General features: G+C 39.5%; 1 protein-coding gene across 3 annotated transcripts in view; it reads right to left on the bottom strand.

Moving 5' to 3' along the window:
* LOC104228329 (E3 ubiquitin-protein ligase UPL6) overlaps nt 1-21729 on the bottom strand; it is a 69297-nt gene that overhangs the window by 28914 nt on the left and 18654 nt on the right. For 2 of the 3 annotated variants that reach the window (XM_070155794.1, XM_070155795.1), the window contains exons 2-7: nt 20195-20292; nt 19879-20006; nt 5070-5181; nt 3871-4051; nt 3161-3340; nt 2724-2903 (exon numbers count right to left, since the gene is read on the bottom strand). In XM_070155794.1, the coding sequence (XP_070011895.1) occupies nt 2724-2903; nt 3161-3340; nt 3871-4051; nt 5070-5181; nt 19879-20006; nt 20195-20292 (879 nt within the window). Of the gene's footprint in view, nt 1-2723; nt 2904-3160; nt 3341-3870; nt 4052-5069; nt 5182-6927; nt 7088-19878; nt 20010-20194; nt 20293-21729 lie in introns of those variants that run through there. The other variant, XM_070155796.1, reaches the window with a different exon arrangement.

The following is a 21729-nucleotide window of genomic DNA, read 5'->3' as shown; positions in this document are numbered from 1 at the left end:
ACATACTAACATCCAGAAATTTGTTCTTATTGCAGCAAATTAACAAGAAAACTTTTGAGTGCTCAAAGGTTGTTTTTGTTTGATTAGTCATTAAGAAGAAGGTATTTTTGGTTCCTCTTATGCTATGATGGGCGGAGTTTCGCGTCAAGATTCGACACCGACAGGCGGTGATCGGCGACAGCAGCCATGGCGTTGTTGTCTTCTCTTTGCCCCATTTTACACATATCGGAGCCTCAAGGATTTTCAGTAAATGATGGTCGCCCCTCTCTGTCATGTCCACGATTTCTCCATTATTAAAACCAACAATGCTTTGAGAAAAGAAGAACAATAAAAGGAAAATATTGAACCATCTCAGCAACATTCCTTTATCTCCGTAGAAAGGGGCTATCTCTTTCTTTTTCTGCTTCTGCTTCTGCAACAACTGATTTGCACAAATAGCTACAGAAATTTTTTCTCCAGTCATTTTGGTTCCCAAACTCTCAAAAGTTTTAACCTAGAAAGGATGAATGAAGAAAAAGAAAAAAAACCAAATTTTTGGAGAAGAAGAAAGAGCTGGAAAAGCGATGGCCAGAAATTGATTTTACTGGCGAGGAGGAATCGTTGGGGAAGATGACGACAGTTGGGTGGGGTTCTCGTTTCAATTTTTTTTAATTTGATTAAGTTAAATCCACATGTCCTCGGCCTATTCGTTACTGTGGTCTGTGAATTACACGCACCTTTTGTGCCTGGCAGCTTATGAATTTTGTGTCTAAACGACACAATAAAGGCCTGGTTAAAGTATTCAAATGGAACAGAGTTAAGATAAAGTGTCTAAGTGAAAAGTGTGGATAACTTTAAGGGTCTGTCGATGTATTTGGCCATTTATTAACCTTATTTCCCTTTAAATCCATCTAATGAACACTAAATGCATGAACCATATTTACTTGACCCAAATTTTCAAACATTCTCTAGTTTACCCTTACCTTGGCCTTAACAGAAATCCATCCACAAACAAACACCCCCAGACGCCTATGCCTCTTAGAGTAAAAATAAACATTTTTTACATGTTTTCGTTCCAAACAACCTACCATCTTTCATAGAACTATTACTTCATTAACTCAAGTTTTCACAAATAGGCTACATTACCCTAACTTGGCTTTGACATGTTTTTTTATTTTTTGTAAGGTAAATAATTTTATTAATGAAAGGAAAATCTCCCGTATACAAGAAGAGTACCAAAAAGTAAAGAGTTTTTCTTTGTTCTCGAAATCCGAATGGTTCCACATAAATTGGGACGGAGGGACTATAATTTATTAATCTATGAGAAAGTTCCCCTATATAAGAAGTACACCAGAAAATAGTCTTAGAGAAAAATATGGTTCTATTCAAAGTACATCCAATCTTCTACACATACTGGAACCACATGGGTGCACTAAAAGGTACTATAGAAATAAGAGGCTATTCTTCATATATAGAAAATCAGATTCTCCACGCCAATCTGTGAGTATAGAAGCTAATAATGTTGTACTTCCCAATCTTATTTGTTATGTTGCCACCGAAGCCTTCCCACCCTTCATGATGTTTCTCCATACACCATGGCCAAAATGTACTGTAACATTCGTAGCCCTTCATCCCTTGTCCACAAGTCCATATTTTTGTACTCACTTCTATCCATGGAGCCTAGTCCTCAGTCCCAGATCTCCACAGTCATTTCCCAGTAACGCCCTATTGAATACTCTAAGCTCCTCCAACCCAGGTCCTCCTTATTTTTTTTCGAGGAAGTTAGAATCGTCAAACTTAATGGATGGTTCTTTCTAGAATCATTTACTATGTCCTATATAAAATTACTTTGGAACCTTTCCAACCTCCCAGTCACCTGGTTGGTGCTTGCAAAAGTGACATGCAACACGTAGAGACAGTGTACTCTCTATTTCTTTCCGCCATACAAACAAGTATCACTTTTGCCATCCAACTAGCCTCTCTCAACTCCTTTTATGATCAAATTCCATGTTGCTTGATCCTTATTTGAGGCCCCCAAATGGCAACCCGTGGTAGATAGAGGAAGAGCACCAACCTTGGAATTGAGTACCTGTGCTATCTTCTTGTTGTTGTTCAGCTCTCCACGGGAATGATCTCACATATCCTGAAGTTTGATCTCAAGTCCTACCACTACTTGTAACCACAGGAGAATCTGTCACAAGTATGTTGGCTGGTTTGCATAGGCATCAGAAAAACTAATGCATCATTAAAAAAAGGAGGTGAGAGATCTTCACACAATTTTTGTCCCTCAATCGATGCAGAGAACCCTCCACCAGCCTCCTGCTGCAGCTTGGCTATCATCTTGCTCAAAGATTCAATCACCAGAATAAAAAGCATGGCAGATGATGCCCTTGAAATGATATATTTCCATAAAACAAATCTCCCCCTCTGATTACCTCTCAAATTTAGTTCCTTCAAAAGATCTGTAACCAACCCCAATCTTGTCAAATCATTTATGGAGTACTTCCCTAATCTCCAAGGCCAATTGAATTAGCGCAAATAAAATGCGAGAGAGGAAGCATCGTATAGAATGAAATTCAGGATTGCTAATCCATGAGAGTTCATTCCTTGATAGAAAGATTTTAAGTTTTTCATGCAACTGGAGTAGTAGGTTCCAAACAATAATGACAAAAGTCATAAAACTTGGACCACAGAAATATAAAACATCTTTTTTTTATTGAGTAAAATTAATGGCATGTCTTTACCATAGTGAATGATTCTGGCAGGGCAAAAGCTAGCCTAGCAACTTCGAGTAGATTCCCTAGAAGGCTAGCATAGCCAGGAAGATCAATCTCTATATCAGGAGGGAGGACATTAACATGCTCTTTCATGCATAATGCCATCTGATGAAAATAATGACGACTCACAGATGGACTTGCAAAGACCTGCATAATGAAATGAAACCAGCTGAATAAGCCTTCAGGAAATATAAAACAAACACTAACAAATAAAAAAAGCTCCCCAAAAGCATAAATCTGAAGCTTCCAAATGAAGATGAACAACAATATGGAACAGATATCAGCTGATGATTCATGCAGAACCATCACTTGAGCAACAAGATACTTGGTCAGTAAAGGATTATTCCTTGATCCGGTCCTCCACACAAATAACCATGTTCCGGTGAAACAGTATATCCATTTACCTCTTTTAGGTGAGGAAAAAACCGCCATAAAAATGGAATCGTAAGAATCTGGGAAGGGAAGCAACACCGTGGGTCAACACTTGCACAAGAACAAGTGCTTTGACCAACATGAGGTATAATCAGTCCAAGCACACGCTCGAATGAAGCTACAACCCTGTTGGAAGCTGGAAAGTTTCTTTCCTGCAAAAATTAAACTGCATGCTGTCACTCTTCAGCTTTAATAAATACCAAGTCAATGAGATATTTGTATTCTCGAGAGACCAGTATACCGAAACAGAGAAACAAGTGAATATGTCATATAAAAACAATGTTATCTAATTTATATGATCTTCCATCTGAAGAAAATATTATGTCTATGTATATTGCCAAGCTCCTAAGCTCAAAGAAGCATTGGAAGCATAGGATTGTAGAGAGTCGTATGAAAGCTCCGCTTTTTAACATTAGCCAGGATTACTAGAAATCTCCGTGAAAAAATCACAAGTTTGTCACACACACCATCACCTTTTATGATATACTTTTTAGCTCCCAAGAGTAGAAGAGCACTTTAAAGCAATAAAGCTAGTTAACAAAATTTGAAATTGATCCACAATTACAAACTACTTGGAGTTTGTGATCACTTCCCTGAAAATATACTTGAATAACTCATTGTTACAGATTACATAAGTTGTAAAATAATTCAACTAAATAGCTCTTGTACTTATAGGAGCAACCTTGCCAATCAGAATGATTTCCCTAAATAAGGAATATATATTTCTTTGAAGAAGATAGGTGACACTGCTGCAAGCCCAGGGAAACCTTAAATCAATCAGCAACGTTACTGCATCCAACAAGAGGATTGCTGATGTACAGGACTTCTCAGATTCCATAAATAGTTGATCTCTCAACTTATTCCTGCGCAGACATAGCTCATATGAGTAAAATTAAGACACGACAGCAATTATTTAGCATTCCAATTGGACTTTGTCCCATAAAAACTGGTACCTTACAGGTGTTAGATAAAATAACTTCTTTCAGAAAATAACACTATGAATGAGTAATCATAGTTCTATAACTGGTATAGCAGGACAATAAAAAATAAATGCCTGCCACAGAAGACAACTTCATCAAAGCTTATCAAATTTCAAGGTTTAGCAAAGGAAGACTCCCACCCCTCTACACCTCCACAATAAAAAATTCAAAGCCAGCAACTAGAGAGTATGTTATCAGAGTGGTCATGCTTATGGAAAGATGAAAGACATCATGAAATGGTATACAAGATAGGAAACAATTACTGTATCAGAGTTTTCCTCCTAGAATAGCTACCAACTATTTTAGGGAAGAAAGGAAAGTGGGAAGAGAATACATGTTAAAATGAATCAACCATAGAAGCTTTATTGCACTGTTGCCAGCATTATAATGATATTGTTAACCAGCTAACTAATGTTAAATATAAATAGTGACATGCAATAATTCTTGCAACCCAGTGGATTTTCACATGGTTGCTTTGTAAGGTTCAAATCAGTTTGCTTCAAGGGGACAATAATCTTTAGGATAGTGAAGGTGAAGGTCCAAATGGTCTTTCAACAGAACACACATAGGCACATAGCACAAAAAAAAAACCATGAAATTCCCAAATAAAGAAGACTAATAAATAGCAATATAAAGATCTGGAATTCAGGTCCAATACGATCCAAAAGAGGTACACTGAAAGTACTTAATAAAACAAAAATAACATGAAAGAATCGATTAAGACTTTCTTAAACATTGTATATTTGCTTTAAAATAGCTTGGTTTTAAGCCTTAAGATAAGGTCAAATAACTCTCCTTCTCTGTGTTCAACAGAGACAAAGTAACAAGTAACCATATGAAGTTCAGAAGATTCATATGGGAAAGTAAAGCAAGAAGATATGAAGTAAGGTCTTGAGTTAACCTGTTTCCATAAACAGCCCGAATACAAGCATGAACAAATTTCTTTAGCCTGTATCTCACCAAGCCAAGATCGGAGGCACAGTCCATATCAGCAAAGAGGCTAACAATGTCCCCTGTAAAATTCTGCACACTATTAATGCTAGTGACAAGTTTCTAATATGCAAAACTCAAGATGTTAATAACAGAAACAAAGGAATAATGTGTAACGAGGATCACACAGATTTTCTAATTGGAGAACAAAGAATTAGTTTTTGTAAGTATGAAACTAAGCTAAGATGCTCTCAGACATGATAATCGAGGCATAACACTTTCAAATCCTGAAATTCTGGCGATTTCAACAGCAGAGGGCATAGTTTCTCCTCAATCAATTTTCGGTGATTGATCAGAAACTCATTTTTTGTGTTAACATAGGTGATGACAGGATTTATTATCACGTTGGTGTTTAATCTTATGACATTACGAAAATTAGTTCGAGGTCCAAAATAGGGTTTGAATGGGCTGAACGCAGTATTGTCAAACGCTCATTAAGGCGCACTTAAGCCTTGAAGCTCAGAAAAGCTCAAGAAGGGTGCTTTACCTCGCTTAAGTTGCGCTTCAGTGTAAGGCAAGCACTAAGGCGTGGACCTCATAGCCCATGAGTTCTCCGGTGAATCAAGCGGTAGTAAACAACAAGTATAATCGAAAATATGCGTATTAGGTGCTAAGGGAAGCATTATGAATGAATTTGTTACTTTGTTCTTGATTACATATATATTTTTATCTTTTTTCCGCCACTGCACCCTGTTTCACTAAAGCCCACACTTTAAGCAGGTTGCGAATCGTAGCTCAGAAAATCGCTAGATTCATAAATGTCCCAAAAACGGAGAATGTTAGGGGTCGCTTGGCAGGAGGTATAAGAATAGTGCTGAATAGGGTGTATTAGCAATGTTGGTATTAGTAATGTTGGGATTAGTTATGCTGGTATTACTTATGCTGGGATTACCTTCTTATCCACCGATTGGTTTGGTGTATTAAAGCATTGCATAATTTCTAAAAATATTGGTTGCTTACAAAAATATCCTCCACATTCTTATAATTTTATACCCTATTTTTATTGCAAAAAGTTTTATTAACCACCTCATTCTCTACTCTCTAAAGCGAACTTTTTTTACAGAGGAGCAAAATTAAATGAGAAAACAAATTGAAATATTAAAGTTAAACGACAAAAAAAAAATTAATTGCTATGACATATAATACAAAATACCAATTATTAAAAAAATGGGCACATTTTTAACAAATAAAGGAAACTTCAGTCTATACTTATACGAATTCAAAATCAAATTTAGCATTAAGGGTGTTTTTGGTATGAAGGAAAATATTTTCCTGGAAAATGAGTGATTTTATCACTTATTTTCCCTTGTTTGGTTGGTGAGTGGAAAACTTTTTCCGGAAAATATTTTCTTGTGTTTGGTTAGAGAGTATAAAATATTTTTAGGAAAATAATTTTTTATGCTATTCTCCTCAACCCACCTTCCCCAAAATCCCAATGTTTTGAGGGGCAATTATGTCTTTAACCATGTTTATGCAACTATTAAAAACCCTTGCATTGCTAATACCATGGTTTGTTATGTATTAGTTCTACATAGAATAATACCAAATAGGATGTATAACTAATACTAATACTTGTATTAGTTATACATAGGTTGAAAAAATGTATCAAACAAGGAATTAGTAATACACAAAGCTAATGCTTGCATTATTTTTTCTAATACCTCCTAGCAAACGACCTCTTATATCTCTTGTCAGAATCCCAAAACACACATCTTCACACACTGAAGCCATCAGAAGTAAAAAATGGACTAAAGGGCCAGAAGCCTCACCCATTAAAACCAAAATTTCTAGAATCATCAATCCCAGGTGATTCAGAAGTCTCAGATAAAGATTTGTTGAGTCGATGCATTGTTGGTAAATTCCAGGCTTCATCGCAGAAAATCCCAACTATCAACGACACTAGAAGATGGGTCAACACCACTTGGAAACCTGCAAGTCAACGTATACGAGATGAATGTTCCCACTTTTTGTTCGAGTTTCAACAACAGAGACTGTTGAACATGTCCTTACAAAAGAATGGCGATGGAAGAAGTTTAAGTTGTCTTTAGACTGGTGGACGCCTACCACCTCTTGCTGGCCACGCGAAGTGGTAAGAAGCTGGGCATGCATTCGATGGTTAAGGCTAGCGCGGACTATATGATCCCAGAAAATATTCAATGAAATTGGTGATTTATGTGGTGGCTGGATAGAGACAGGGAAGAAACAACCCTCAAAAATCGCTTGCACTGGGCTCCAACCAAGTGAGGAGAGATGGATCAAATGTCTTGAAAGAAATAGAGGCGGAAAGTGATGGCTCGTATATAGCAATAACGATATGGTGCGAAATTGCGACGACGGTGAAGGCCAAAAATCCGACCGGAGAAGAAGCTCTGGAAATACTGTTGGATAATAAAGATGCCTATCCCTATAAAGAATGAATGGCGGAATGGAATTAGGCTTTTGGGACATGTAGGTACCTTAGAGGAAAGGGAACTTTTTAAAATTGTGGCACATGAGGTATGACATGCACGTGTGAAGAGGGGTACTAAATATCTAATACAGATGGGCTACCAACAGCTAATTTAGAAGTGGTCCATAAGTCCAAACAGAAAAACTCCTTGGGCCCTATATATGTCACTCTTTATTGCAAGCCCAGATCCCAGAAATGACTTCTAATAGCCACAATGAGGTTGGTCACGTGAGCGAGCTCGTGGAGGCTTCTAATTCAAACTTTGAATTTTTGAGGGGCAATGCAGAAGAAATTGGGGCGAAGGACATAGCTAGTCTGAACATAGGAGTATTAAATCGGGATTGGACCTAGTCCTTAGGCCCAAACTTTATCTTAAAAAGGAACAAGAAATTGGGGCAGTGGATATTGAAAATTCTAAGGGCAATGGTTCGACGATGATTTGTGTGGAAGGCTCCCAACAATGGTTGACAGAAGATGTATAGCCTTTACATGTTCAAGATCAACTAACTGAGTTAGAAGCCACATTAGGGGTTTATCGGAATATAATGAAATTGAGTAAATAATTCAGTGTGGAGTTTTAGGGATTCGAAGGAGCAGTGTGGTCATTGTTCATGAAATTGGACAAGAAGAGACAGGAAAAGCGCAAGGAAACTAGTGTATCAACTCCTTCTAATCCAAAACCAAAAGGTACGAATGAAGTCAAAAAGCTACAATTTGAAGTCAAATTAAAGGAAAGGGGGTCAAGGAGCAGGGGAACATTTCACTCTTTTGATCATCAATGAAGGTACACATTATTTCATAGAATGTGAAGGGTTTAAGATACTGAAAAAGGGGGGGTGATCAAATCATTAATACAAGAATTGAGGGCAGAATGGAGGGCAGATATCTACTGCTTTCAAGAAACAAAGACGGAATAGGAGTATGGTGCAACTGTAAGACATTTGTGTAGCAATAGATTGGCTGATTATGTGGGGTAGGAGGCTAACGGGAGGAGTGGAGGTATACTAATTACGTGGGATAGAAGGATGTGGGAGGGGGAACTAGTGAACACTGGCTTTATTCTATATTGTGTATATTAGATATGTACATAATGTAGTCTTGTCCCACATTGGAATAGGAGTAGTATGTCCTTGTATAGTATATCTATAAATAAGGACCTCTTGTATTGTATTGAACACACAATATCAATATATCATATTTTCTCAATATATCATATTTTCTCCCGTGCCTTCTCACATGGTATCAGAGCTATCGTGAGAGATTTATCACTGTGCATAAATTCCAGCGATTCCGAGAAGTGAAATCAGTCACCGGAACCCTTTTTTCCGGCGATTTTTCAAAGTTGTTTTGTTTCTGCTTTGTCTCGGTCAATATTGTGCAAACTCCAACACTACTACAAGAGTAGTCACTGTCCGGCGACCAAACCCCAGTGAAAATCTCCGACGGTACTGTAGTTGTCGGAAGAAACTTTTCCAGCGAAGTTCCGACGTCGCGTGGGCCACCTTGCGGCCATTTTTTGGCGACGACTCTTCAGGACAGATTGTTCCCCTTGTAATTCCGAGCCTACCCATCCACGTTCCACCAAATTCTGACCACTTTTATATTTTTCCGACGTGAACAGTGATTTCATAAGTGGACTGCCGGCCATTTTTTGAAAAAGTTTCTTCAGAACAGTTGGGTCGTCTGGTAATTCCGATCCTACCCCTACTATTTTTATTTCATTCCGACCACTTTGAATTTTTTCCGGCTACTACAGTATTTCTGGCATGAACATTGTTTTCCACGCAGAACAGTGTTAAGTTTCCGACACAAAAACAGTGTTTTTTTAGCGATTTCTTCAGTTTTCCCAAAGGAGTTACTAATTTTCACTATTTCAAGTTAACCCTACTACTATTAATTGTAGCGACATGGGAACCGATACTTCGAATAGTCGGATGGTTTCTTTAGCGGATTATTTTGAGTTTCTTCAGTACAAAGCAGGTAAGCAGACATCTTATGAGATAGCTTCCGTTGTTCAAACAGGTAATAGCGTGACTTGTGTCTCTCAATCTTCATCCTCTGAGTCTTGGGTCATTGATTCAGGTGCATCGGATCATATTTCTGGTAACAAATCTCTTTTCACTACTATTTCGTATTCTCAATCTCTTCCAAGAGTCACAATGGCCAATGAGTCTCAAACCATGGCAAATGCAATAGGTCAAGCAAGCCCAATTCTTTCCTTACCTTTAGATTCAGTTCTTTATGTCCCTAATAGTCCTTTTAATCTCATAGCGGTTAGTCGCCTAGCCAAATCACTTAAATGTACCGTTTTATTTCTTGATGATCATGTTTTTATACACGAACGCAGTACAGGGAGGATCATTGGTACCGAGCGTGAATCAAATGGACTTTATTACCTTATCCTTGCTAAATCACATGGACTCACATCTTGTCTTCCATCACCAACTTGTCCTGTTACTGATTCACCAGCTTTATTACATAAACGGTTGGGACGTCCCAGTTTGTCAAAACTTCAGAAAATGGTAACTGGTTTATCTCACTTGTCAGCTCTAGAGAGTGAGTCATATCAGCTTGGTAAGCATACTCGCTCTCATTTCCCTCGACGTATTAATAATCGAGCAGAGTCACCTTTTACTTTAGTCCATTCAGATGTTTGGGGTCCTAGTCGGGTCAGTTCTACATTAGGATTCCGCTACATTGTCAGTTTCATTGATGACTATTCTAGGTGCACCTGGATATTTTTGATAAAAAATCGATTTGAGTTGTTTTCTATTTTCCAGACCTTTCATGCTAAAATTCAAAATCAATTTGGGGTTTCTATTCGCACATTTTGTAGTGATAATGCCCGAGAGTATTTGTCTTCCCCATTTCAGCAGTTTATGAAATCTCATGGGATTATTCATCAAACGTCTTGTCCGTACACATCTCAACAAAATGGGGTAGCTGAAAGAAAGAATAGACATCTTATTGAAACTGCTCGTACCCTACTCATACAATCTGTCATGGGCGGCTTTCCAGCCGTGCCCCATGACCCCTTGGGCGCGCCCCGTGGCGTCCTAGCAAGCCTTCCAATGCCTAGTGCCACGGATGGCCCCGTGGTCTTGGCCGCGCCAAGTGACAAGCGCGCATGTGCCTCTGTCGCCCCACCGATATACCTCGCCAGCGCCCAACCGCAGGTAGATGCCAACAGCGCCGCGCGCGCAGACAACGCCGCTCGCGCAGACCCTGATGCCAAAGACTATGCTGCTGACAACGGACCTGTTTTCAGCCTTATAGCAAACTAAGTCTTTTTCAATGTAAATATAGAGTAGTTTTATTCCATGTACTTCCATTATGTTTCTCTAGCTTAATCAAGTCTAGTCTTGTAGCTTTGGATTATTTTTTTAAGCATTATTAGGGGGATCAAGCAATCAAACTTTCTAGCAAGCAAACATTTCTCAGTACTGGTGTCTCTCCCCCTCGACACCGCGTTGCCTTTCTGTAATAGCTTTCATTAATACAATCAAGCTTTCTTTCATTCTCAATTCTCATTCATGTTCTCTCAATTGCTCTTGACATTGGTTTTCCCGTACGGTACTGACAATCTAGTCTAGCGTACGAAGGGGACCTCAGTTGGCGGACAGCAACTGCACTGACATCAGTTGCTTAGCCTTACGTCGCCCTTCCAAGGAATCTCAGGAAGGCGCCGCGTAACAAATCTCATGCTCCGTTGCATTTTTGGGGGATGCGGTTCTTACATCTTGCTATCTTATTAATCGTATGCCATCTTCAGCTATCCAGAACCAAGTTTCATTCTCTGTCATGTTTCCCCACTTACCTTTGTTCTCTCTTCCGCCCCGTGTCTTTGGAAGCACTTGTTTTGTCCATAACCTTACTCCAGGAACAGATAAGTTAGCTCCCCGTGCTGTTAAGTGCGTATTTCTTGGTTTCTCGAGAACGCAAAAGGGGTATCGATGCTATTCTCCTGACTCCAGCGGTACCTTATGTCCATTGATGTTACCTTTTTTGAAACCCAATCATACTTCACAGGTCCAGGTAATCACTTAGATATTTCTGAGGTACTACCAGTCTCTTCTTTTGGAGATTCAGTCACTATCTCTCATCCATCTTCCTCTACATCTCCAGCTTCACCATTTATAGCTCCCGTTCCACCATCTATAGCTCCAGTTCCATCACCTATAGGTCCAGTTCCTCCACATAATCCAGCTCAACCTTCTGCAGCTCTGCCACTCTTGACTTATCATCGTCATCCACATCCAGCATCAGGCCCAGGTGATTCACGTCCTGCATCAGGTTCTGCACCTACTGCGGACTTGTCTCCTCTTAGTCAACCAATTGCACTCCGCAAAGGTATACGGTCCACACTTAATCCTAATCCTCACTATGTTGGTCTAAGTTATCATCGTCTGTCGTCACCTCATTATGCTTTTATATCTTCTTTGTCCACTGTTTCTATTTCTAAGTCTACAGGTGAGGCACTATGTAATCCTGGATGGCGACACGCTATGATTGACGAGATGTTTGCTTTACATGCGAGTGGCACTTGGGACCTTGTTCCTCTTCCTGCAGGTAAGTCTACTGTTGGTTGTCGTTGGGTTTATGCAGTCAAAGTCAGTCCGGATGACCAGGTTGATCGGCTTAAGGCTCGTCTTGTTGCAAAAGGATATACTCAGATTTTTGGCTTGATTATAGTGATACTTTCTCTCCCGTGGCTAAAGTAGCATATGTTCGTCTTTTTTTGTCCATGGCTGTTGTACGCCATTGGCCTCTTTATCAGTTAGACATTAAGAATGCTTTTCTCCATGGTGAGCTTGACGAGGAAGTTTATATGGAGCAACCACCTGGTTTTGTTGCTCAGGGGGAATTTAGTGGTTGTGTATGCAGATTGCGCAGGTCATTATATGGTTTGAAACAGTCCCCTCGAGCCTGGTTTGGTAAGTTCAGCACAATTATTCAGGAGTTCGGCATGACTCGTAGTAAAGCTGATCACTTTGTGTTTTATCGGCATTTTGCTCCGAATCTGTGTATTTATCTGGTGGTTTATGTTGATGATATTGTTATTACTGGCAACGATCAGGATGGTATTACTAATCTGAAGCAACATCTCTTTCAGCACTTCCAAACTAAGGATCTGGGCAGTCTGAAGTATTTTCTAGGTATTGAGGTTGCTCAGTCTAGCTCCGGTATTGTTATTTCACAACGGAAGTATGCCTTAGACATTCTTGAGGAGACTGGAATGATGGGTTGCAGACCTATTGACTCTCCTATGGATCTGAATGCTAAGCTTCTGCCTGGACAGGGGAGCCTCTTAGAGACCCTACGAGATATAGGAGGTTGGTTGAAAAATTGAATTACCTCACAGTGACTAGACCTGACATTTTTTTTCCGGTGAGTGTTGAAAGTCAGTTTATGGATTTTCCCTGTGATAGTCACTGGGATGTAGTTGTTCGTATTCTTCGGTATATAAAGTCAGCTCCAGGCAAAGGATTACTATTCGAAGATCGAGGCCACGAGCAGATTGTTGGGTACACAGATGCTGATTGGGCAGGATCACCTTTTGATAGACGATCTATATCTGGATATTGTGTTCTAGTACGAGGTAATTTGGTCTCGTGGAAGAGCAAGAAACAGAATGTAGTTGCTCGATCTAGCGCCGAAGCCGAATATCGGGCCATGGCTATGGCAACGTGTGAGTTAGTTTGGGTCAAGCAGTTGCTCAAGGAGTTAAAGTTCAGAGAAATCAGCAAGAAGGAACTAGTGTGTGATAACCAAGCTGCTCTTCATATTGCGTCAAATCCGGTGTTCCATGAGAGGACTAAACACATTGAGATCGACTGTCACTTTGTCAGAGAAAAAATACTTTCAGGAGATATTGTTACAAAGTTTGTAAAGTCGAATGATCAACTGGCAGATATTTTCACTGAGTCTCTTACTGGTTCTCGTATTAGTTACATGTGTAACAAGCTCGGTACATATGATGTGTATGCACCGGCTTGAGGGGGAGTGTTAGATATGTACATAATGAAGTTTTGTCCCACATTGGAATAAGAGTAGTATGTCCTTGTATAGTATAGCTATAAATAAGGACCTCTTGTATTGTATTGAACACACTATCAATATATCACATTTTCTCAATATATCATATTTTCACCCGTGCCTTCTCACAGTGTAAACTTTCTTCTTTCAACAGGAATTTTGTTTGGTTTCTCACTGGGGTTCATGCTTCAAACTGTAGAAGGGAAAGAGAGGAGCTATGGTGGGAGCTGGCAGGGACCAGAGGAGTTTGTGAGGGTGCTTGGGTGGTATGTGGTGATTTTAACACCACTAGGTTTGCCTCCGAGAGAAAAAAAACAACAGGGGTGTCACTAGGGCCATGAAGAAGTTTTCAGAAACTATAAAGGATTTGGAACTCATTGATCCTCCATTATTAGGAGACAGTTTTACATGGGATAAAGATTAAAGAGAACAACCATGAATGTTCCCCAAGAATAGATAGATTTCTCTTTTCAGTTGAGTGGGATGAAGAATTCAACATCAAATAGTCATTGCTTCCCAGAATGTCATCTGACCAATGTCCTATTTCTTTAAAATGTGGGCAATGGGAATTTTCAAAATCCTATTTCAAATTTGAGAATTGGTGGAAGGAGGTGGAAGGATGGTGGAATTCTTTTGAGATCACACAGAGATCTGATTATGTTCTGGCTAAGCTTAAAATGCTGAAAACTAAGCTGAAGGAATGGAATGTGTCAAATGGTGGGAGCCTAAAGATGAAAAAGATGGACCTACTTAACCAAATTTCTATATTATGGATCTTTTGCAGGAATAAAGACCACTAAATGAGGATGAATGACTGGAAAAGGCCAGCTTGCACATGGAATTCCAGGAGATTGGAAAAAATGAAGAGAGAGCTTGGAGGCAAAGGTCTAGAATTCAATGGTTGAAGCATGGGGATAAGAATACTAAGTTCTTTCAGAAGATGGCAAATTACCATAAATGAATTAACCATATAGACAAGCTGGAGGTCCAAGGGGAACTTATTACTGAGCCAGATGGAATCAAAAGGCAGATTGTATCTTTTTACCAGGAGTTATATGGAGAAACTGAAAATTGGAGGCATGTTTTCAATCTTCAAGGTGGAGCTATTATTGCAGAGGAAGAGAATGACTGGCTGCAAGAGAATTTGAAGAACATGAAGCGCTGGAGAGTGTGAAATGTGCAGCAGACAAAGCACCTTGTCCTGATGGTTTTTCAATGGGTTTCTTCCATACTTGTTGGGAGATAGTGAAAGAAGACCTCATGAACACCATTAAGAACTTTCATTGTAATGAGTTAATTGAGAAGAGCTTCAATGCTTCCTATATAGCTCTTATTCCCAAAAAGAATGGTGCAAAGGAACTCAGGGATTTTAGACCTATAAGTCTAATATGAAGTGTTTACAAGATCATATCAAAGTTGTTGACAGAGAGGCTTAAAGAGTGTGGTTGACAAAGTAGTGAATGGGCATCAAATGGCTTTCAAAAGAGGCAGACAGATAATGGATGCTTCATTGATTGCAAATGAATACGTGGATTCTAGACTTAAAGGGCAGACCCCTGGAATTTTGTGTAAACTTGATATTGAGAAGGCTTACGACCATGTCAACTGGAACTCTCTCCTAAAAGTTTTAGAGGACATGGGTTTTGGGAGGAAGTGAATCAACTGGATTTCTTCAGCATCAAAACTGTGAGATTTTCCATCCTAGTAAATGGTTTACCTGAGGGTTTCTTTCTTCAGAGAGTGGTCTGAGGAAAGGTGATCCTTTACCTCCCTTCCTCTTTCTAGTTGCAATGGTAGAATTGAACCAAATATTAAGGGATGCCAAAGGCAATGGTTGGCTGAAGGGATTTAAAGCTTCAAACAGGGGGGAAGCAACATAGAGATCACCCACCTTCTCTATGCAAATGATTCTTTGGTATTCCGCAATGCTGACGCAGATCAGTTAAAATACCTAAGGACCATCCTGGTTATTTTTTAAGCATTTTCAGGGCTCCATGTTAACTGGAAAAAGAGCATGCTCTTTCCAGTCAAAGAGGTTGAAAATGTTCAGGTGCTAGCAGCTATTCTAGCATGTAAGGTGGGTCTTTACCAACTACTTATTTGGGATTATACTTGGGTTTCAAATACAAAGCTCAGGAAATATGAATGGGGTAGTTGAAACTTGAAAGATGTGAAAAGAGGTTGGCAATCTGGAAGAGGCAGTATTTATCCCTAGGAGGAAGAGTATTATTGGTGAACAATTTTTTAGATGCATTGCCTACATATGTGATGTCCCTGTTTCCTTTACCCTGCAAGGTGAGGAAAAGAATTGATACCTTGAGGAGAGATTTCATATGGCAAGGGAACCAAGATAAAAAAGCTATTCACTTGGTTAACTGAAATTCTCTTATCACCAAAAGAATCAATGTAGGTCTGGGCATCAGAAACCTCAAAGCTCATAACCAAAGCTTACTTATGAAGTGGCTATGGAGGTATAATCTGGAGGTTAATGCCTTGTGGAGAAGGGCCAGTCATGACAACTATGGACAAGAGGGTCATTGGTGCGCAAAAATTGGCAACAGTCCTTGTGGGGTTGGGGTTTGGAAGTTTATCTGTCTGCACTGGAATTTTATGGCTACTCATTCCACCATCAAGGTAGGTAATGGAAGGAAAATTTTTGGAGTGAGGATTGGTTAGGACATGGTCCTCTTAGAGAATTATTCCCTAATCTGTTCAACATAGTAACATCAAAAGAAGCAAGGTAAGATACAACATGGGGACAGCAAGGATGGAATGTTATTTTCAGGAGGTTTTTGAGTGACTGGGAGCTTGAGAAAGCTAGGAGTTCTACAAGACCTTGAAAGTTTTTCAAGGTTTCAGTGATTCTGAAGATACACTGAACTGGAACCTAAACGGGGATGAGACCTACACTGTTAAATCTGTTTATCTTTTTGCCTCTAATTCAAACCAGCATATAGAACATTGGCCCCGGAGGCAAATCTGGAAAGTTAGGAAATCTCTCAAGGTGGTCTGTTTTTCATGGTTAATGGCAAGAGAAGCATGTCTAACACAAGATAAATTGAGAAGGAGTAGCTTCCATTTATGCTCTAAATGCTCACTTTGTGGTACAGCTACAGGAACCAATAGCCATTTGTTTCTTTACTGTCCTATCACTGACCAACTATGGCAACTTTTTTTCAATATTGTAGGCCTAAATGGAGTATGCCAGAAAACACTTGTGATCTGTTGACGTGTTGGAATTACAATGGGGGTATAGTGAGACAGAAGAAATGGTGGAGATTGGTTCATACTTGCATATGATGGACAGTCTGGAAGGAGAGAAATTCAAGAATTTGTGAAGACAGAAGCAACTACTTACAGAATATTTTTTTTTGATAAGGTAAATTGTATTAATCAAAAGGGAGAAAACTCCCGTATACAGCAAGTATACTAAAAAGTAGAGAATTTATATTAGACCATGATTCTCTACAAAAGACGCCCAATCTTCTATACAAGTAGGGGCTATATGAGTGCACCAAAAAGCGATGAAAGATAAATGACTATTCTTAAGATGTGAAAAAGGATACTCAATCCCCCTCAAAAGCTCTCAATCCCCTCATATTAAAATGAATTGTTTCATTTTGTTTCATTTCTGGTGTAAAGAAAGCTTTTGTAGAGGAGGCAGATCTTTAGTAGATTTGACAGGTGCTTTGTAACCTTAGAATAACATAGCTGGGGTCTGCTCTTTTTGTAAATATAACTTGGCACTGCTTTTGTGCTGTCTTTTAGTCTTATTTAATATATATACAAGTTACCTTTCTCAACCAAAAAAAAAAAAAAAAGAAAAGTCTTTGTAACGCAGTTAAACTTGAACAAGCAGATGCTACGCGCAAAACATGCACTTAAGAAACAAGCTCAATTGTGTAATTCAAAAGAATCAGATATTTAATATAAACAATGAATTTTGACACAGTACCACACTACCATAAAAGCTGGCAAAAGAAAAAATTTGCTGAGTCATTAAACATGCAGTTGACTTTTACTAGACGACAATGATATCAATTATTTCGCATGAATAAAAGAACTCAGGAATACGAAAGCAAGAGATACCTAATAATACAATTCAACGCCATTATGGTGGACATTCATTACCTTAAGTATCAGGAACTACTAAAACCATGGCACCAACACAAGGAGACATGATTCAACATTACATCAAAGCCCAAGACATTTTTAAGCAAGCATTCATTTGCAGTGATGCAGCTTGAATTCTAGAATTTGAAAATAGTCATATGAGTTTAGTAGATCTTCTAACCCACATGATGTGAAGTGATAATATTTGTCTTTACGAGTTTTGGCCTACAGGTCTCTCTCTCTCTTCGTTTCGCTAACAGTAACTCCACAGTCGGCGGCAGAACCTCCTCTCTCATCCATCGCTCTCTTCTTCTCTCCCCTCCTTTTCTTTTTCTTTCTTTTTCTTCCAATCGCTACACGTACTGCCCCCACTGCTCGCGACCGTACCAGCATCATCTACAGTCACACCACCCAGTTTATTTTTCCTCTCTCTCCCTCTTTCACCCTCTTTTGGTGTGTGGGGGGATCCGTGCTATCACACCGATGCACAAGGGACAGGGCCAATCGATTTCCGGCTCGATCCAGTAACTCCGGTCAGCTTCCTGACAAGGTCCATTATTTCCCACAACTGGAACTCCTTCACATACAAAACCAGGTTCTACCGTTCCTTTTGCTTTGCTATATTGTGCCCCCTAATACGGTTTTGTGTTCCTTAATATCCGTTAGGTTCCATTTGTTTGTTCCTTGTCGTGTTCTCAATATTTAGCCTGTCCTTTAATATTGATTCTTGTGCTCTTCAAAATCACACTGTGCTTGCCAGTATAGTCTTATTCCTAGTCGCACTTGCCTTGCTTTAACTCTACTATTGTTGCTTGTTTTATTAAGTTGTGGTACTCAGGAGGTTCGAGGAATAGGAATGGAGTAGGCATTCTAGTTGATAGAGAACTTAGGGAGCAGGTGGTAGAGATTAGGAGGGTGAACGACATGATGATGATTAAGTTAGTCATTGGAGGGCTTACTTTGAGCATAATTAGTGCTTATGCACCTGAAGCGGACTTAGGAGAGGAGGTCAAGAAGCGTTTTTGGGAGGATTTGGATGAGGTTGTGAGAGGTATACCGCAAACTAAGAAGCTATTCATATAAGGGAACTTCAATGGTCACATAAGGACTACTACATGGGGTTATGATACGGCCCATAGAGGTTTTGGCTTTGGGGATAGAAACGAAGGCGGAGTTTGCCTTTTGAATTTTGCGGTGACTTTTGAGTTGGTGATAGCTAATTCGAGTTTCTCGAAGAGGGAGGAGCACCTGGTAACCTTCCGTAGTTCGATGGCTAGGACTCAGATTGATTACTTACTGCTTAGGAAGGCTGATAGAGTTCTCTTTAAGGATCGCAAGGTTATCCCGAGTAAGAATCTAACCACCCAACATAAGCTCTTGGCGATGGATTTGAAAATTAAGAGGAAGAGGCAAAAGAAGGCCTTGTGCATCAGGCCCGAGGATCAAATTGGGTTGGCTTGACCACTGCCAGAGCTAGGAGTTAGGGGAGAAGATGGCGATGGGGGCTTGAAGGAGTAGTGGGGATGCAAACAGTATGTGGGAGAGGACAGCTAGTTGCATTAGAGAAGCCACTAGAGATGTGCTAGGGGCCTCGAGGGGTAACGATGGTGATCATCGGGGGATTGGTGGTGGAACGTAGAGGTCCAAAGAAAAGTGGAAGCCTCACATGAGGTTAGTGGAAAGCAACGACGGGAAGGATAAGCGGACACATAGAGAGAGGTATAAGGTGGCGAAGTTAGCAGGCACGGCGGCAAAAACAGCAGAGTTTCAACGCTTCTATGAAGAACTTGGGGTCAAAGGCAGCAGAAGAACCAGACAACGTTTCTTTTGCTTCGGTTATTTTATTTTTTGATTATTGTTGTTGCTTCTCTTTACATGGATTCTTCTCTTTACATGCTTTTCTTGAGCCAAGGGTCTATCAGAAACGGCCTCTCTACCTTCACAAGGTAAGGGTGAAGTCTGCATACCCTCGTAAAGCCACACATGAATCATCTCTAATTGGTGGACAAAACCAGAATCAAACAGGAAACAAAGAGCTTCAGAATCAAGATAAATGAAGTCACTCAATATGCAGCTACACAAATTACAGCCTACATGAAATTACACAATAAGAGGAACAAACCGCTATCTCGAACAAGCTCCAGTAGCGATCGGCATGTCTCCACGAGGATGGAAACATCATTAGTGTATGTTGGATTGAAAAAGAAAAGTAGCTGACATAGAAAATCTGAATCTGGACCGAAACATTGCCTGAGACACATGGGCAAAAAATAAAATAAAAGGCTAATTACCAAAAGATTCTGGAAAGAAACTCATACAACTTCATGGGATAAGCGTTAAGAAATTATCAGAGTACCCAATTACATGACCCAACAGGGGGAAGGATATAGCATCTAAAGCAAAATACTCAAGATAACATAAAAGCCATATAAGCAAACCTGTCAACACGGTGGCAGCGATCCCCATAAGTTTTTAAGAAATTCTCGCGAACTTTAGAACGCTCAGCTTCCACCTCCTTTCTACCTCTGAAGCATTTCTGTATTTAGCACTTCGACAAGTCAAAACAAAACAAAGCAACAAGTCCTAGATGATTCTATCAAGAGAGATTACCAACACATATCCAAACGATCTTGAGTCAAATAAAGCAAAAATAGAAGAGACAGGCACATAAAGATAGAGAAAGCACAAGACCAAGCATGAACTTGCAAATAACATGTCAAGATGATCCTTGAAGAAATACTCTGTCATTTCTCTCGCTATTATTGGCAAGAGAAACTAAGGGCCTAAAACTTAAAGGTTGAAACTTGAGCATGTGAGCTTACTAGGGAGAAGTGACAAAACAAGCATTTGAGGCATTTGACAATTTGTCTGGTGAAAGAAAAAGCACTTCTGTAGATCTAATCTTTCCTACAAGTGTACATCTGAGGAATAGCCTCCTGTTTTTAAGGTCTTGTTAGTGAAATACTGAAATTCTTATTTGTAGAGAAGCCTAGGTATATTTGTATAGAATCATATCTTTATGTAGGTTCTCTACTTTTTGGTATGTGTATCCTGGGTGAAAGCCAACTTTTTGGTATGTGTCTTGTATATGGGAGCTTTCTCATTATCAATAAAAATATACTTGATAAAAAAAAGGAGGAAATTCCATCAATTGTGATTCCATACAATGGTTTCAAATACCGAATGACACGTTTTCTTACACGCATTTAAGATACAACTGCAGTGGTCTAGATCTTAGGGCTCCAGTCTTACTGCTTCTAAAGCATACAAACACATAACCAAACCTGATTACATATTGTATTCTTCTATCCATAATTTTATGCACATATCCTCAAACCAAGAGAGATCGATGAATAAACGTCAAGATAAATAACCGGTAAAGTTGTTGTCATGTGACCAGGAGGTCAGGGGTTCGAGCTATGGAAACAACCTCTAGTAGAAATGTATGGTAAGGTTGCGTACAATAAACTGTTATGATTCAGCCCTTCCCCGAACCCCGCGCATAGCGGAAGCTTAGTGCACTGGGCTGCCCTTTATAGTCCCTCCCTTCAGTTTAGCTAGCTTGTAAGGGGAATCTTCTAACTCATGCCAACAAATATTTTCTTGGTTAACTACTAGATTTTGGAGCTAATATACAAGTTAAAACTCTTCTTTACTATCTAATATTTACGCAGTGACTAGTTCTTTTTTTTAAGAGTATGAAAGGACTAGTCTATGGGTATTGAATTATCATATCGTTAATGACAATCTGAGTAGTGAGCCCAATGAAGAAGATAATATCATAATTGCTCTTCCAGGATGTTCCGTAAGGGCCAAAGAAAGCATTAGCTTTCAAAAACTTTGGGGTCTAGTACGAAGGTTTTGAGTTGAACGGATAGACCTAAGGACATAGAATTGCGAGCAGGTAGGCTAACTGGGAGGTGACCTTGAAGTTGAAAAGCAACAAGAACTTGCGAAAAAGGAGGCTGAACTG

This window comes from Nicotiana sylvestris, chromosome 9 (genome assembly GCF_000393655.2).
Source record: "Nicotiana sylvestris chromosome 9, ASM39365v2, whole genome shotgun sequence".
NCBI lineage: Eukaryota > Viridiplantae > Streptophyta > Magnoliopsida > Solanales > Solanaceae > Nicotiana > Nicotiana sylvestris.
The sequence above is the reverse complement of the archived record's forward strand: the minus strand, read 5'-3'. Positions and strand labels throughout refer to the sequence as shown.